Source organism: Meles meles, chromosome 8, assembly GCF_922984935.1.
Source record: "Meles meles chromosome 8, mMelMel3.1 paternal haplotype, whole genome shotgun sequence".
Taxonomy (NCBI): Eukaryota; Metazoa; Chordata; class Mammalia; order Carnivora; family Mustelidae; genus Meles; species Meles meles.
The window spans coordinates 22,532,762-22,551,733 of record NC_060073.1 but is presented as its reverse complement, the minus strand read 5'-3'; the positions used below and the strand labels follow the sequence as shown (position 1 = coordinate 22,551,733).

Sequence of the window (18,972 nt, the reverse complement as noted above, 5' to 3'; positions counted from 1 at the left end):
ACTGTCTGGCTTTGAAATTTATCATCTATAATAGCTTAACGTTTCAACCCTGAAACTCTTCCACCCCTCATTCTGTTTATCTCCGGTTAAGATCACTTTTCTAGACAATGGGGGGGGGTGTGTTTGTTTGTTTTTAAGATTTTACTTATTTGACAGAGAGACAGGGAGAGAAGGAACACAAGTAGGGGGAGTGGGAGATGGAGAAGCTGGCTTCCGGCAGAGCAGAGAGCCCAAGGCGGGGCTCGATCCCACGACTCCTGGGATGGACCTGAGCCGAAGGCGGACGCTTAACGACTGAGGCCCCAGGCTTCCCAGTGGAAGATCTTTGAAGAGCAGAAACGCAGTAATCTTTGCAGTTTCCTCCACCCCCAGCGAGAGCTCCTTCCCAGACACAATCCTTCAATGGAGCCTGAGAGAATTTAATCATCTTTGTAGCTTTTTGCACAGCCAAGCGTTAGAGGGCGCTAGAACCCCTGGGGGGGGTGCATGGGCGGTCAGTGAAGGCCGCTCCCAACGCGCACGTCTTTACGTAGACGTTGGGGGCGGAGCCGCCCTGAGCGCGGTGACTGGCGGCGGCACTGGCGGCAGCTGGAGGCGTAATAGTGCGGGTCGCGGGCTTGGAGAACTTTAGAGGCGGCGGTGGCGCCGGCGACGAAGACGACAGCAGGAGCGGGCCCTGGGCTTGTCGCTCACCATGCCGACCGTGGAGGAGCTTTATCGCAACTACGGCATCTTAGCCGATGCTACGGAGCAAGTGGGCCAGGTAAGTCCCCGAGCGGCCTGCAGGGCCCGGCGCTCCGCGGCCTCTCGAAAGCGCTCCCCGGGCCGGGCGGGGGCTGCTGCTTCGTCCTCCCGCGGGGCTCCCAGCGTCCCCGGCTGTTTCGTCGGGGTGGGCTCCTCTCGGAGTGTAAACTCTGGCTTCGCCAGGGAGAGCTTGGGTCCCGGTCCCAGGCTCCTCCGCCTCTCTTTTCTCACCGTGGGGTTTCCTAACTCAGCCTCGTCTGTCCCCCCCCCCCCCCACCGTTAATTCTCATCCCGAGTCTTGCCCTGCAGATGGCTCTTAAGTCTTTCTCCTTCCCGATGAACCTCAGCCCATCGGAAGATGAAATTGAGAGTTCTCAAGAGGTCAAAAATGTCTTTGTCGAGGCGAAAAACCTGTTATTAATTTAGGGAGAGTGTTTAGCTCGCAAAAGTTTGTGAAAAACAGAAGAGGGGCCCTTTTCCCAGATTTTAACGAGGGCTTCCGATTTCATTTATTCAGTACGGTTTTGGGCGCCTGCTACACACTACAGGCGCCGTGCCGGGCCCTGAAGGTACAGGATAGAAGGTTACCCGTGCTCTCCCCGAATGTACCTTTCGTGAGGGAAACTAGTGAGAAGTAAGAAAGCTGGGTACCCGCCTTGGAAAGCGTTGTGGAGAAAATATAACGGGACCGTGCAGTGGCAAGGGGGAGGGGGAGAGTGCAGCTTTAAATAGAGTTGTCTGGCAAGAGCTCTCCTCAGTGTTTGCCCCAAGACATACAGTTTCAGCAGTGTTGAGTTGCCATACCGGCTTCTTTGTGAGTTTTCAAGTCCTGGAGTACATTGAACTGGAGTATATTGGACTTAAGGAGTTGGGATGTGTGTGTATATGTTTCCTTGGGAAAAGAACCAGGCTCTCCCAGGTAATCTTAATCATTGTTGTTAGAAATTCTATGCCATATGGTTTCAGTGCTTAGAATTTTGTGTGATTCTTCTGCTTGTCTCTTGCATGGAGTAGGAAGTAGAAGATCCTATAGTCTGCTGCTAATGTTAGCAAGGCTGTGTGGCACTGTCCCCCCCAGCCCCCTTTTCTGGACATGTGTAATTCAGGTAAATTCTTTCCCAGCGGAACAACAACAGGAGAATTGTGATGTCAGGACCTTCCTTAAGCTTAACCTAGAAATGTAAATATACCGGTGTAAAGTACCTAGATTATTTTCCTTCCAACTATATTTCCATTTCAGTAGGGAGTTTTGACGTCATCAATGAGAAGTACACTGACAGTCTGTTGTAGATGAAAATATAGTATGTGTGTTAGGTCGGTCGGTACTGAGGGAGAAATTTTCTGCCCAGTAAGACAAGATTGGAAAAACTGTCATCAGTCATATTTTGATTTTGTTACTGTTCCTAGAAAGATTTAGAAGTGAAGATATCCTTTTTTTTTTTTTTTTAAGATTTTATTTATTTATTTGACAGATCACAAGTAGGCAGAGCAGCAGGCAGAGGGGGGGCTGGAAGCAGGCTTCCTGCTAAGCAGAGAGCCCAGTGTGGGGCTTGATCCTGGGACCCTGAGATCATGACCTGAGCCGAAAACAGAGACTTGACCCGCTGAGCCACCCAAACGCCCCAGAAGTGAAGATATTCTTATTCATTGTGACAGATATGAGGAATATTGTAGCAGATTGGTCTACCTAAAATTGACTTTGTTGCAGATCAGCAGAGGAGATGGGGTAGAAACCAGGAGAGTGATCCTCAGTTTGTAGATGGTGCCCTCCCAAAGAGGTAGATCAGAAATTTTTTAGGGAAACTTAGAAACTGTGTACCTAGTCATGTTCCATACCCCCACCCTCATTCTTTACTGGATAGCAAAAAGGTTGACAGCCACCTGCTTAGAGTCTGTTAGGGCAAATAGAATCCAGACTGGAATTTACATATATGTTGTGAATAATTAAGAGTTGTTCACGTTTTCCTCTTAATGTCATCTTTAATCTTAAGTACCAGGTAAGGTTGAGAGTTCTCCCTCAAGAGGTCAAAAATGTCTTTGTCAAGGCAAAAAAATCTGCTTTTAATTTGGACAAAGCGCTTAGCGGACAGAAGTTTGTGAAAACAGAAGAGGAGCTTTTTCATTCAGGCTTCAGTGAGGGTTACTCAGTACATTTTTTGATTACCTACCATGTGCCACACACTGTGCCAGTTGCTAAAATTTTAGCACAGTTTCTTGACATGATGTGAGATCGATACCTTCATGACACTCTGATGACAGCTGGCAGGCAGCTCTCTGATGCAAAAAGACCTGTGCATAATGATGTGCGGTGATTGTCTCAGGCTCAGTGAATTCTGGGAGGTCTGAAGCTGGACAAATCCACAATGGCTACTCATTCTGCTCTATTGTGTAATAACGTTTCCCCTTTTAGAGAAAGGTCCTGAAACTGCTTACCAAAAAAGATAGTAGGTTTCAAGATATTACATGTGAATTTTAACTAAAAGGAGGTGCCAACTTAATGGAAGGAACACCCCTGATGATTTTTTTTTTTAATTTTATTTATTTATTTATTTATTTGACAGACATCACAAGTAGGCAGAGAGGCAGGCAGAGAGAGAGGGAAGCAGGCTCCCCGCTGAGCAGAGAGCCTGATGCCGGGCTCGATCCCAGGTCCCTGGGATCATGACCTGAGCTGACCTGAGCTGAAGGCCGAGGCTCAACCCACTGAACCACCCAGGCGCCCACCACTGACGATTTTTTAAGGAGAGAAAGCGTTTACATTCTTCATGTAGCAAAGCCTGATTTTCAGTTAACTTACAAGGTTTACATTCAAGAGTTTAGTTTCCTGGGGGCGCCTGGGTGGCTCAGTGGTTTAGGCCACTGCCTTCGGCTCAGGTTATGATCTCAGGGTCCTGGGATCAAGTCCCGCATCGGGCTCTCTGCTCGGCAGGGAGCCTGCTTCCCTCTCACTCTCTCTGCTTGCCTCTCTGCCTACTTGTGATCTCTCTCTGTCAAATAAATAAATAAAATCTTTAAAAAAAAAAAAAAGAGTTTAGTTTCCTGGCAGATACCTTTCTGGACATTTCTGAGACCATATTTGAGGTTTTAGTCTAGAACTTCCTTCTAACATTTATTTTTATTTTTATCCTTTGTCAAAGATCAGAGTACCACAGTTCGTGCTGCTGCTGTTGAGGGGAATGCCCTCTTCACTACTGTCAGTACTTCTTTCAGAGTAATGCTCTCTGAATATATTAGGAAAAACACAAGTTCTCTGAGGTTTTCGGCTAATTTTCCTCAAAATTATTCCTCAGAAGATCCTCAGATCTCAGGCACCTGGGTCGCTCAGTCAGTTCAGCGTCTCCCTTTGGCTCAGGTCATGATCCCAGGGTCATAGGATTGATTCCTGCAACTGCTCCCTGCTCAGTGCGGAGCCTGCTTCTCCCTCTGCCTCTGCTCTTCCCGCTGCTCCATCAAATAAATAAATAAAATCTTTAAAAAAAAAGTCCTCAGACCAGATCTTTCTCTTGATGAACCTCCTTGACACTGTGTATTCATTTATAGTATTCCACATTTATATATATTTCATGTGAGGACTTCTCTTATTCCCTTACCAAATTATGAAGTCTTGAGGTTAAGACTCTTCTTTGTTTCTCTGCTTGCACTGTGCCTTGCCCTTCAGTAGACATTTTTTTCTTTACAGTTGAAGAAATACATTCAAAGAGCAGGTATAATTATATTAATAATAAGGTTATACAATTAATATGTTATATAATAAATGATATATCCATGTAATTACTGTGTGTACATATATATATATGTGAATGAAGATGAGAACTTTATACTCTCACATCATATATTTAAACCATGAGTGTGTTTTCTAATAAGCAAACCTGGAATAATAAATTCTAAGTAAAGCATTATTTAATGCGTCAAAACCCTCCAATCTGTCACTATACTTCCCTAATAAAGTATTAATTCAGTATTTCCTACAAACTAGATTATTGAGTGAAGAGGAAAGTAGTGATATAGCTTAGAATATCCGTTTTCTTTTTATGTCATACTTGAGAAATATGTTTGTTGGAACTATACCTTTTTTTCTCTAAAATGTTTAGGGGTGCGTGGGTGGTGCAGTTAAGTGGCTAACTCTTGATTTTGGCTGTCGTTGTGATCTTGGGGTCATGAGATTGAGCCCTGTGTAGGGCTCCGTGGCTCAGGCAGTCTGCTTGAGATCCTTTCTCTCACTCCCTGCCCTTCCCACTGCTGCTTTCTCTCTCTAAAATTAATAAATCTTAATAAATAAATAAAATTTTAAAATTGTTTATTTCCTAGAAGCTGCATCCTGATCTCAAACATGGCTTTACCTGGCATGTCACTGATCACTTAAATATTTGGTTGTCTTTTGACAATCACTATCACAAATTTCTTATTGTAGAGGGTATCTGCTGAATGTGGATCTTATTGTAGCTTGACTTTTTACTTGAAAATATTTTAGTGATTTCTTTAGACTTTGCTTTTTTATTTTTATTTTTTATTTATTTTTTTAAAACAGCTTTTTTTTCTTAAGATTTTATTTATTTATTTGACAGTCAGAGGTCACAAGTAGGCAGAGAGGCAGGCAGAGAGTGAGAGGGGGAAGCAGGCTCCCCGCGGAGCAGAGAGCCCGATGTGGGGCTTGATCCCAGGATCCTGGGATCATGACCTGAGTGGAAGGCAGAGGCTTAACCCACTGAGCCACACAGGCGGCCCTAGACTTTGCTTTTTTAATTAGCTATTAAAAGCACACACAAATACATAGTTTCAGAAATGTATTAAAATATTTACAATTAAAACTTCTTGTTAGGATCACAAATTTATTTATCTAGCTGAAATATACTGTTGTGTTGGAAGAGAAAAAAATAAGCAGTGCCGTGTAGTATTTGGAATACTTTATAATGGTTACAGGCTACCTGCCACTAAATCACTGTGATCATTGAAAATATCACTTACATTTTGTTTCCTACTTGGAAAACCAGAAGTAATAACTATTTTAAAGAGATTCTGTAAAAAGTCTTGTCCCTATGCTACAGTTAGAAGACAAAGAACTGGCAAAGAAGAGCATTTTATTTTGAATTATATAAAGGATAATCAGTGTGAAGTCTGTTAGTAATGTTTATAGAAATTATTTGATAAAATTGATGCTTTGATTTCTAGTTTGAATATGTTAAAGTGCTCAACTTTTCAAAGGAATTGCTGTGTTTGGGATGCTATATCTCAGTGTACTTGCCTGTGTAGAGCCTATATTTAGGACTCACATTTTCCCTTTGAGTTCCTAGATCTGGCAAGCTTGTGTTCTCTCTTCCTTTGTTAAGAAAAATCTCAGAACTTAAAGAGGCTTGGTATTAGGCACAGGTCTTGACTTTAGAGCCTGTCAGAACTGTGTTCATGGGGCACCTGGGTGGCTCAGTGGGTTAAAGCCTCTGCTTTCGGCTCAGGTCATGATTCCAGGGTCCTGGGATTGAGCCCCACATCGGGCTCTCTGCTCAGCGGGGAACCTGCTTCCTCCTATCTATGCCTGCCTCTCTGCCTACTTGTGATCTCTGTCAAATAAAATCTTTAAAAAAAAAAAAAAAGAATTGTGTTCAGGTCTGCTATTTGTCTAGCTGTGTAGCTCTGGACAAATTATTTCACTTTCTGAGGCTTGGTTTTCTCATTTGAAAAATAAGGATGGGGCGCCTGGGTGGCTCAGTTGGTTAAGTGTCTGCTTCTGCTCAGATCATGATCCCAGAGTCCTGGGATCAAGCCCTGGATGGAGCCCCCTGCTCAGCGGGTAGTCTGCTTCTCCCTTTGCTCCTCACCCCATTTGTGCTCTATTTCTGTCACTCTGTCTCTCTCAAATTAAAAAATAAATTTTTTTTTTAAATAGTAAAATAAAAGATAGGGATAGTAGTAACACCTAACTCACAGGATTACTGTGAGGCATATACATAAGGCATTATTCAGTCCTGGTAGGCTTTCAGTAAATGTCACTAATGATTCCTTTTTATTCTATTCAGATCTTTTTTTTGTCTTTTTTTTGTTTTTTAATTCAGATTTTTTTTCTTGACAAGAGAATGAATTGTTTGAGGTAGGGATTCTTCATTTAGTTTTAGGCACTCTAAGGAATTTCTTCAAAAGACTTTATAAGTAAAGCTTTGTTTGATTTAAAGGAAATTGGATTTGATACCCTGCAAAAAAGTAAGGGTGTTAGACTATTTAAAACTTTGGTTTTATGAAGCCTGTCTGGAAGACATGAGGCAAAACACAGGAATGTACAGTGGTAGAGAAGTTAGCCATAGTTTTTCAGACCTTTGCATTAAAAGTATGTAATATGCTTTGGGGGGTTTTTTGGGGAAACTTTTTTTTTTTTTAAGATTTTTATTTATTTGACAGAGAGAGAGATCACAAGTAGTCAAAGAGAGAAAGGGAGAAGCAGGCTCCCCACCAAGTGGAGAGCCCTTTGCGGACCCTGAGATCATGACCTGAGCTGAAGGCAGAGGCTTAACCCACGGAGCCACCCGGGCGCCCAGTGTGTAATATACTTTCGAAGTAGTAACTCCTGAAGACTGATTTTGTGTCTGCACTTCATGAAGAAGCTAACCTAATTCAGAGACATTTTTCTTATTTAGGAGTTGGTGTTATGTTTCAGATCTTAAGAGGAGTTGTCAATCAGTTGGTGGAATTTTAGTTTTTTTCGAACTTACTTTTAGAATTTGTTTTTTTAGATAGGTTGGCAGTATTTGAACTTTCAGTCTAGTATTTTGCAGAATTTATTAAAATCAGTACCTTTAAAAGATCTAATTATGACTAGCCTTTTTGATACTGGAACACTTTATTTCTGATATTAAAATCCTTCATTGAGATCCTACTGTACCTAAATAACTTCGTATTTTGCTTTATTTTTTCCACTTAACAGAGTATTGTCCATGGAAAGAGGACATTATGAAACTAAAGTTTGGGCAATTCTATAATCCACTGGATTTTTATTGGTTATTTTCCTTTCGATGGCATGGAAGTATCCAAAGCACATATCTAAAGCAGAGCATTGCCTTGAACAGAGTAAACACTATGCTGTGTGCACATTTGGTATCATTATTATAATGTTTAATGTTTTCAGTAATTAGAAATTTTATGCATATGTCCAAACAGAATGTGTATCTACAGTCTAAGGATTTATCATTCCTGTTTGCCAGCTTGATCGTTGTCATTTAAGAAAAGGCCTGCTTTGGAGGCAAGGGTGTAAATGGGATTGGGGTCTTGTTCACCCTTCACATTATGAGTATCTGAAGGAGAACACTTCTGAAAGTTTTTTTATTTTTTGTTTTTTGTTTTTAAGGAAACAAATGAGGGACTTCTGGGTGGCTCAGTCAGTTAAGCATCCAGCTCTTGATTTTAGCTCAGGTCCTGATCTCTGGGTCATGAGGTCAAGCCCTGTGTTGGGCTCCTTACTGAGCATGGAGTCTGCTGGAGACTCCCTCTTTCCCTCCGTTTCCCCTTCTCTCTCCCCAACTCCCCCCAACCTTTTGTGCTGTCTCTCTGTCTCTCTTTCTCAAAAATAAATAAGTAAAAGGAAACAAGTGAGTTTTGAATGTATTCTAATAAAAACTTAAATATGTGACATTAGAATCTATCTTAATCCAAAGTTGACTATCTAGAAAATATTCAAGGTCAGGGTCAGTAACCAACAGTACAAGGAAGCGTTGATGTGTCAACAAACTTTATTTGCTTTCTGCATTTAAAATTCAAGTCATCCTTCTCTCTTCCCCAAGTGACAAATAATGTATGGGCATGGGGCATGCAAGGGAGAAGATGGTAGGAATATAGGTGTCCAATTTAAACAGTAAAACTCCAAACATAAGCCCTACTTTTTAGCGTACTTTTCGAATTTAAAGCAGACTCAAGGGGCACCTGGGTGGCTCAGTGGTTTAAGCCTCTGCCTTCGGCTCAGGTCATGATCTCAGGGTCCTGGGATCGAGCCCCGCTTCGGGCTCTCTGCTCAGTGGGGAGCCTGTTTCTCCCTCTCTCTCTGCCTGTCTCTCTGCCTACTTGTGACCTCTCTCTCTGTCAAATAAATAAATAAAATATTAAAAAAAAATAATAAAGCAGACTCAAGTTTGTTTAGCTTCCCATCCTTAAAATTCTTCTTTTCTGCTTTATTCTTTCTTTCAGCATAAAGATGCCTATCAAGTGATACTAGATGGTGTGAAAGGTGGTACAAAAGAAAAAAGATTAGCAGCCCAGTTTATTCCGAAATTCTTTAAACATTTTCCAGAATTGGCTGATTCTGCTATCAATGCACAGTTAGACCTCTGTGAGGATGAAGATGTATCAGTAAGTTTATGATTGATGCTTTCAGCAAGCTTTCAGATGTCTCACTTGCCATTTTCAGATACTTCCAATGTGCAGCTAATGTAATTGAAACACCAATTGTATCCATGCACAGTGAAATACTGCAGTGTCATTTGGCGTGATGCCATACTGAGGCTTAAATCTGTGTTTGAGAAAATGTATTCTGTCTTTCACCACCTTTCAACTGTGAAAAATGCATGGAATTACAAAGTATTTTGTTTTGCATATCTGTTATCCAATGGTAAAAATGGGTTGTGGCTCACATTTTTTCATAGATTGTTATACATTGTGCACATGAAATTAGACTAATGTTTTCAGTCAGTTTGTACTTGCTTAGATATTTAAAATATTGTTACATCTTATAGTTTCAACACCCCAAAATATTGTATATAGCAAAAAAATAATTTGTCTATGTAATTATTACATGGGACTCTAGAAAAAGAAGAAATAGTTTTTCCTTGGAACAGAATTAACTGTCAGCATTCCGGCTTCTGATTCAGGTTCCTAAGAACTTTAAATTATCACCTCCTGGCTTTTCAAATGAAATTAGTGAATCGCCAACATTTCATGCACAATTTGCTAGATATTAGTCCTGTCCATTTTTATTTTAAACTAAATAAGCCAGGCCCACAAATTTGGAATTAAGTACACAGAATATATTCACAGATGTTATATTGAATAGTTAATACTGGAAATTCTAAAGTAAATATAGTTATTAGATAGGTCATTGCCACTCTAGCTATTCTTAAGGGCTACTGCAGTATGTGCCCAAAGGTAGTAAAGACCCAACAGTTACATGTAATCAGTATATAAATTGTTATTGATGATCTCAAATCTGTCTACTCCGGTTAGTAATCGTATTTAACATCCCTTTCTACCACATATTTAATTATTCTGTTAAGCTTGACTTTAATATTGGAGCAAATTATTTCTAAAACAGCTAGAAGTCTCATGTTTTATATTTTGGTGACTCATATGCCCCTAATTACGGTTTCTCTGAGGTTTTAGTTTTCCTTAACTTTGGTTAATTTTTTGTTTAAAATTGTATTCAGATTCGACGGCAAGCAATTAAAGAGCTGCCTCAATTTGCCACTGGAGAAAATCTTCCCCGAGTGGCAGATATACTAACCCAACTTCTGCAGACTGGTAAGGAATTTTATTATTACCCTTTTATCTAAATATACCTTCTCTTTGAAAAAGTAACTGTTTTTAGCTTTTTTTTTTTTTCCTTTATGGCTGAAGGTACTACTTCTAATCGAAATTAAAATTCTTCTTTTCATTCAGTAGTTTGAAGCTTACTGGATTGTGACTATCTAATTCCTAATGTTTTGCTTTGTTTTTAATTGTTTACAAAGACATACTGATTCTTCTGGGAATTTTGATGTATCATAATTTCCCCCCAATTTGCTGTAGTTTTTTAATTGTACATCTTAATGCAAAAGCTTTCCTGGTATGCCAGATCAGGTTCTTTACCTTTATAGGGAAGGTCTATTTTCTTGTACCTGAGAAGAATGCTTAGTTATGTCTGCTTTCAATGTAGTGTGCGAGAAATTATGCTGAATTTTAGGTTTGAAAATGAAGCAAATATTTTCATTCATTTTATACACTGTACTACTTTTTCCTCTATCCAGATGACTCTGCAGAGTTTAACTTAGTGAACAATGCCCTGTTAAGTATATTTAAGATGGATGCAAAAGGTAAGGTCTGCTTCTTGTTCTGAATTGTGCTTGATGTGTCAAACAAAAATTGGGCAGCTTGGCATTATTTGTTAAGGATAAAGTCAGATTCACCCAGAAATCTATTTCATAAAAGTTCTAAATGTTCTTTTAAAAAGCCGCTTAGCAGGGCCTCCCGGGTGGCTCAGTTGGTTAAGTGTCTGCCTTTGACTCTGGGCATGATCCCAGGGTCATGGGATTAAGCCCTGTATCAGGCTCCCCGCTCAGTGGGAAGCCTGCTTCTCCCTCTCCCTGCTGCTCTGCCTACTTGACCCCACTCCCTTCTCTCTTTCTGTCAAATAAATAAATAAACTCTTTAAAAAAAAAAAAAACAGCAGAAGTAATGGCAAAAACAAATCAAACTTTTCCATTAGTAATCTGTTGAAAGACTCTCCTTGGCACATAAAAATAATTCTCCAAAATACCTGGGTTTATTTATTATTAATAATGATTAAAGGGGGAAAGTCATGCTCACATTGATTCTGAATCCATGAACAAAGCATGTGATTACTGTTATGGTTGGGGCCATAACAATTTCAGAAATTTCAGACTAATTTAGCCAGAATCAGTGATATGCAGGATGCTTATTAGCTCACTGGAAAAGAAATACTGTTAAATGAGTTAAGTGGTAAAACTTCATGAAGATATATAATTGACTTGCTACGTACAACTGTTTTGTTTTGCAGGGACTTTGGGTGGCTTGTTTAGTCAAATACTTCAAGGAGAAGACATTGTTAGAGAACGAGCAATCAAATTCCTTTCTACAAAACTTAAGACTTTACCAGATGAAGTCTTAACAAAGGAAGTAGAGGAACTTATACTAACTGAATCCAAAAAGGTAAGCTTTAGATCATTTAACAGGACTTCCCTAATGTAGAAGAACATATCTGAAATTAGCGGTATGTATGGGGCGCCTGCGTGGCTCGGTTAAGCTTCTGTCTTTGGCTCAGGTCATGATCCCAGGGTCATGGGATTGAACCCTGCATCTGGCTCTCCACTCAGCGCGGAGTCTGCTTCTCCCTCTACCTCTCCCCATGGCTTGTGCCCTCTCTCGCTTGCTCTCTCTCTCTCCCAAATAAAATCTTAAAAAAAAAGGAAAGATGAAATTAGCTGTGTATAAAATGATAAATTCCATTAAAACCGCCATAGAAGTCAGGCTTTTCTTATATGGTGTTTTGCATTTTGGTCATCAGTAATGATGAATCAACCTGTTAATTTAAAGGGATGTGATCACATTTAAATCTTTGTGGTGTTATCCTCAAAATTTATGTATTCTTCAGTGCTCTGTGCAAATCATTTCCTTCAGGGAGATTTTACCTAATTTCCACTCCTCTCCCCAGTTTTAGGATATTCTCCTTATAATATTCTGGATCATTTCAAAATGACAAGGAAACCGATTGAAATGCCTCTTCTTTTTTTTCCCCCATCTTACCCAATATTGTTCTAAGCTCAGGAGACCAAGCTTATCTGTGCTCCCAGCATCTAGCATAGTTAGACATGCTAATATTTGCAACGTTTGTCACAGCTAACTTTTCACTCATAAAGTGCCAAAGTTTGAAGATCATTGCTTTGATATATATGTTCAGGAAAATTCAGAATTGTACTAACACCACTGACTTGCTTACTGAGGAGATTTCTTCGGTGAGAGCAAAAGAAGCAGCTCTCCAGCTGGGAATATCAACATATTTTACTTATGCCCTAGCTAATAACCTGGTGGAGTATGTCATGATTGCTTGTTTCTTCGATCAGTGAATAGAAAGGCTTAGGCCTACTCATGTGGATGTGTTTGGTCTCCTATTTTGTATACAATTGCCTATTTAATGTGAATTAATAAACTAATTTATTGTTTCTTTTATTTTTAAAGTTTTGTTTTTTTAAGTAATCTCTATACCTCATGCGGGCCTTGAATTTACAGCCCCAAGATCAAGGGTCACATACTCTACTGACTGAGCCAGGCAGGCGGCCCAAGCTGCTTTTAAATATAGGAAACCGAATCTGATTTGACAGTCGACTATAGAATTCTACTATATAATTCTACTATAGAATTTTTTTGCTCTCACCACCCCTCCAAAGAGCCTTCTTAGACTATTTTTCTTAGCTATTCTATGAAATTTTAATGCCACAGATATACAGTATCTGTTTATGCACTCTTTGTCTCTTTGTGTTTCTGTACTTTATACATAAAAAAAGTACATTTCACAAGAACACGTTTTGCATCTTTGGAGACCATATCTTGCCCCACTGAGAATGCATGGTGTACTCTTTTTTTTTTTTTTAATGCATGGTGTATTCTAAAGCTAAACTGACTGAAGTCATGTCCTCTCAACAGTGTTTCAGAAATATTAACAGCAATCTGACTTTAATAAGGGAAATAAATTTGTTAACACCGTTTCAGAACTGCTCTTTCTTTTTCACTCAAGTGATAACAGTACTATAATTCTGAATTATCTTTTCTAGGTCCTAGAAGATGTGACTGGGGAAGAATTTGTCCTGTTCATGAAGATACTCTCTGGGTTAAAAAGCTTACAGACAGTGAGTGGAAGGCAGCAACTCGTAGAACTGGTGGCTGAACAGGCCGACCTGGAGCAAACCTTTAATCCCTCGGATCCCGACTGTGTGGACAGGCTCTTACAATGCACTCGGCAGGCGGTACCCCTCTTCTCTGTGAGCTCTTTGTTTTATCTAGTTGCTATTTTGATTACTCTGTTGAAGCTTTTATTTCTATAGATACTCACTTGAGCATTCTCCTCAAACTTTTGCATGAAATAGTAACACAGTGGAGTGATTATTTACTTTATGGAACCCTTAGTGGGGTTGATGAGAGCCCAGAGCAGCAAGAAATTTCTTTTTAAAGTCTTGCTTAGAGATTTTTTTTAAAGTCTAGAAAATTTTGCATCACATTTTGTGGTTTTAGCTGAGTTTTTAAACCATTTGGTTCAGTAATTTAGCTTTTTTCTGTAAATTTTCTAGGAGATCGTTATTTTAGGTAAATATACTCTTTTCCTCTGGCTTTGTGATTCTTCTGGCCATGAGTCTTCTTTGGATGTGCATAGAATAGTTTGAAAAACACTGTGTAAAGGACTCCTCCCTTTTGAAAAATGTACAGAATTCAACACTAAAATATCCCCAGATGTTTGACATGAGATTTGAGGAAGAGTTTGAAATTTTAGAGAGGTCCAAATGCCCCAGATTACTTTGCAACAAAGTGTATATTGTCTACCAAGGTTATTTCTGGGGTGCCCTGGGGTACACACTGTGTTGTATTTATAGCTACAGTACTTAATGTCATGCTCAACATTTATCGGATGACATTGTTATATTTGAAAGAATATTCCCCCTCCCTTTTTTTTGACAACTCATTGTTCTTTGGATTTTTACAGAAAAATGTGCATTCCACAAGGTTTGTGACTTACTTCTGTGAGCAGGTTCTCCCTAACCTCAGTTCCTTGACTACCCCAGTGGAGGGTCTCGATATACAGTTGGAGGTAAGACAAAACATCTGCTTTTTGTACTAAAAAGACATTCCCATATTTTAACATAAATAACATAGAGTTCTGATTTCTAAGAGAGTAAAGGTATGATGGCTAGCTAGTAATCTGTCCCAGGATTAACCACATAGGAATGCTTTATGAATTTAATGAAAGTTTGCTGCAGTGGGAAAGCATTCCGTATAGTGTTCATGATACTCTCTCTCTTTGTAGCCTTAATACTTCAAGGCGTTTACTTCATGACTGTTCCTTTCTCTATCCGTAATTGATAAGAGCCAGATTTAAACTGGGTTAATACAAAATATTCTTTATCCTTTTTCCAGTTTTCCACTCTCCTTTGTATCTCAGCTGTAATGTACACAAACATTCACAGCACTTATAACGCTTTATCTCTCCACATTTAATTGATTCATCTCTAGATTCTCAGAATCTAGTGCCAAGCCTGATTCTGAAAGGCACTTAATAATGATTGTTGAATTGAGCTGAAATGTGGACATGTATTTGCCATTTCCCTCATAGCTTTTTTGGGAAAAAGAAGAGTCCCACTGTGTACTGATGCTGTCATTTGCTTCAGATGTCCTGGGTTTGACTTCTTAGACTGGGACTGAGTAAAGGAGAGTTGGACCTCGAGAATAGTAGCAACTATGAATACTTTGAGTTAGTGTCCAGAGACTAAATTTAATAGCAAATGAAGCCCATTCTAAATGTTAATAAATAATTCTTTGCTGGTAAGAATTCTTCCTAAGTGTCTCTTCGTAGTACAGTATTAAGCTGTAGCAGAAAGCAGCCTTAAAAATTTACCTAGAATCATTATTTTACAGCTCTCGCCTATTCAAAAAAAAAAAAAAAATACTAATAACTGTGAATTGTTTGTTTTAGGTATTGAAACTATTGGCAGAGATGAGTTCATTTTGTGGTGACATGGAAAAGCTAGAAACAAATTTAAGGAAACTATTTGACAAGTTATTGGTAAGAACTTTTTTTCTTTTCTTAATGGCATAGACAGTATGTAATCCCAGAGTCTAATAGTGTGGTGTAATTTGTAGAGAACCAACTTTAGAAATCCAAATTAGATAGAATAATTCTAGCAAGTATTTTTAGTTGTTTAGGCCACATGTCTACTTTTAAAAGAAAATCTTTGGCATTTCTTCTGTTGTTGATGGTTTGCATAAGAGATAATACAGGATTTTTATAGTAGGTTTTCCTGCTATTCCTTTATCAAAATATTTTTCACATTTGCTCCAGGTCACCATCCAGGTTACCGCCTAAGGCCAAGTAGCTAGAGCAGCCAGCAAATAAAATCATTTATGTCGTAATTGTGGAGAAAATAGGCCATCTGATAAAATCATTATCAGCATCACCAAGTGCTTTTCTTCTTGGATGTAAACACTTGTGTAACTGACACAGTGAGTGATAAGCACTAGACCTATAGTATGGATTGAATCATGTAACATCCGGAGCTCTTCCAGACCTGTACGTCTTGCCCGGGGTGTGATAGCACTCATACTGATTGCCTTTGGCAGTACTTGGAATGTAAGGAGAGACAAACAGTATGGAAAAATGTAGATTTTCCATGTATTATGTAATTACATTACATTGGAATGTAATTTATGTAATTACATTACATTTGGAATGTAAGGAGAGACAAACAGTATGGAAAAATGTAGAAAAGATTTTTGGATTAGCATAAAAAAGTGATTAAAAGCATCATCTTTTGATGGCAAACCGAGATTGAGTCCTGATTCTTCATCACTGGCTTTTTCACCATAGAAAAATTACCTCAGAATTTCGTTCCTTCATTTATATAAGTGTACCTAATAAATGTTACTATCTACTTCACTGTCAGGAGTAGTAGTAGCGGTGGTGGCGGTAGCAGCAAGCTACAACAGACGTTAATATGGAGGGGTTGACCGGCTAGGTCATTGATCTGATGGGTAAAACCCAAATTTCTGATTTTGGTAGTTTTTAATGCTTCATGCCCTAAAAGCCTGCTCTGTAGTCACTTCACTGTTTGTTTATAATTAGAGCATTTATGGCAGATTGCAAATATCTATATTTTCATCTCTTAGGAATATATGCCTCTTCCTCCAGAAGAAGCAGAAAATGGGGAGAATGCCGGTAATGAAGAACCCAAGCTGCAGTTCAGCTACGTGGAATGTTTGTTGTACAGCTTTCACCAGTTGGGCCGAAAACTTCCAGATTTCTTAACGGCCAAACTGAATGCCGAAAAACTGAAAGATTTTAAAATTAGGTGATGTATGATTGAAGTGGTCCAGTCCTTGACATAGAAGATGGCTATCTTGATACGCCCTTGATTTTCTTCTCCTTTCACAAGAGCTGTGTCCCCACCCTGCCTTACCTGGTGGGACAGAATGGAAGATCCACAAAACAGGAATGTATATAAAAGTGTAGCATAAAAACCCATGTGGGGGAGAGAACTTTTTCAAAAACAAACTCACTCTTCTCACTTATTTTATGATCTTGAGCAGGTTCCCAACCTCTCTACCTACCCCCTGATTTTCCTCAGCAGTTAAATGAGAAGAGCAGCTGCCTCATAGAGTTGTGAGAATCAGATAGTGAATAGAAAGCTTTGAGCACTGTGCCTGGCACATAATGGGTACTCTGTAAATTGGAGTTGCTGTCGTTAAGGTCTTAGAGTATTCTATGGGAGCAGCACTGGAGAAATCCTCAGTTGTTTTCACGAACACACTTTTATGGAATCATTTTATTAAAAACTTCACACCTTATAATTTGAAATGCTTAGCCACTGTATCATCTGTTACTGTCCTCTATTGTTCGGTAAGGCAGTGGTTTAATACTTGGTGAAACATTTGATCAGAAGCAACAAGATACATTTGATGGGAAGCGCCTGGGTGGGTCACTGGATTGAGCCTCTACTTTCAGCTCCTGTTGTGATCTCAGAGTCCTGGGATCGAGCCCCGCTTCGGGCTCTCTGCCCGGCGGGGAGCCTGCTTCCCCCTCTCTGCCTGCTGCTCTGCCTGCTTGTGATCTCTCTCTCTCTATCAAATAAATAAATAAAACCTCAAAAAAAAAAAAAAGCAACAAGTTAAGAAATTCCTGCAAAAATTAAAAAATGATGCCAGATTATTAAGCAGAGTTCTAGAAGTCAGCAGGATGGGGCTATATACTGCCTTTCTTTCAGATATTATCTGGGAACAAACTTGAAAGGGGTATTTCTTTGAACCCTTAGAGATTTATATGCATTTATAATAAATTCTCAGATCAGCAGTTTTATTTTTAACTAGACCTTGACAATCAAACACTGTCCACTGTCAGCAGATAAATATGTAGAGGTTATGTGATTTGTGTAAGGTCACTTGACCTTCAGTTGGTCATTGAAAGAGAAGAACCCAGGCCATCGATTCTGATCTATGGTCTGAATGGTTCACTCTGACTACGCCTTCCTTACGGGTTAACATATCAAGCACAGTGTTATAAATCTTTCCCTTACCAGATTTAGTATGGAATTATTCCCGTTTTGGGTAAAGGAAAACTGTTTTTATTTTGCTTATTTATGTATCTCTTGGGATCATATATTGATAATAAAAAAAGTTCCTCAAAAAAAATGACCTTTATCAGTTAAAAACTTTTGGCTCTAGTAGAAGATTCTCTGAATTTAAAAACAAAATTGAAGTGGTGATTTGCTAACCACCCAATACTTCTTTATTTAGGCTGCAGTACTTTGCACGGGGACTGCAGGTTTATATCCGACAACTTCGCTTGGCTCTGCAGGGTAAAACAGGCGAAGCCTTAAAAACAGAAGAGGTAAGAATACTGGGTCACATCTTGTAAGGAAATTTTTTTATAATAGCCAACATGTAGTGCAAATTCAGTCTCAATTCATATGTCGAAATGTAACATTTGACTTCATTTGAACTGGTAATACAAGTCTGTGTTGAAGATAAGATATGATGTTAGAAGATTGCCTAGTTATTTGCTAAGTTATATTTTTATCCTTGTTGAAATATTTCGAATATGTCCAAGTTTGTGAACAGTGTTACAAACTTAGATACATACCAGTCTTCCACTAGGGTCTCATTAGCACATTTTGTTCAAATATTTGATTGGCGATGTGATATTTTAATTTTTACCTTTTGGAAAAATAGCTATTTACATTGAAAAAAGGGTTAAAATGCCAATTCTAAACCAAACTATATGTGTGTTTGTGTTGGGATTTTTGGATTTCTCTCATCTCACCTATTGTGATCAGTCTTCATCACAATTCTCATGAAATATTTTAAGTTTTCATTATGTCTTCCTATAACTTAAGCTAATAATTTTTAAAACAACTCCTATATACGTATGACCAGTCTTTCACTCATTTTTTCAGATAAGTGGTAGATAACACTTTAATATTCTAACCTGTCAAGAGAACATAAAGATTATTTGCTTTCTTTGCCATTTCTACACTGGTTTAGAGTCAAGAAGTGGGAATAAGCAGAAATGACTCTGAAAGAGAAGTATAATTATTCCAGCTCTATATGGGAATGGGATATGCATCATAAAAGTTATTGGCACTTTTTGTTTTCCTTTTGCAGAACAAGATTAAAGTTGTTGCACTGAAAATAACAAATAATATTAATGTTTTAATCAAGGTAAGTGTTCTTTCTTACCCAGTCCTTCCAGCTAGCTAGAAAGTTTGTGCAAGAGGTTATGCATGT

At 39.0% G+C, this 18,972-nt stretch overlaps 1 protein-coding gene across 2 annotated transcripts in view; it reads left to right on the top strand.

The window, feature by feature from the left end:
* Positions 1-556: 556 nt before the first annotated feature.
* Positions 557-18,972, top strand: part of API5 (apoptosis inhibitor 5) — a 30,155-nt gene continuing 11,739 nt past the window's right edge. For both annotated transcript variants that reach the window (XM_046016188.1, XM_046016187.1), the window contains exons 1-11: positions 557-763; positions 8,908-9,069; positions 10,140-10,233; positions 10,719-10,784; positions 11,489-11,640; positions 13,260-13,466; positions 14,183-14,287; positions 15,170-15,259; positions 16,360-16,541; positions 17,983-18,076; positions 18,850-18,906. In XM_046016188.1, coding sequence (XP_045872144.1) covers positions 695-763; positions 8,908-9,069; positions 10,140-10,233; positions 10,719-10,784; positions 11,489-11,640; positions 13,260-13,466; positions 14,183-14,287; positions 15,170-15,259; positions 16,360-16,541; positions 17,983-18,076; positions 18,850-18,906 — 1,278 coding nt within the window. In that variant the 5' untranslated portion in view covers positions 557-694. The remainder of the gene's footprint in view (positions 764-8,907; positions 9,070-10,139; positions 10,234-10,718; positions 10,785-11,488; positions 11,641-13,259; positions 13,467-14,182; positions 14,288-15,169; positions 15,260-16,359; positions 16,542-17,982; positions 18,077-18,849; positions 18,907-18,972) is intronic.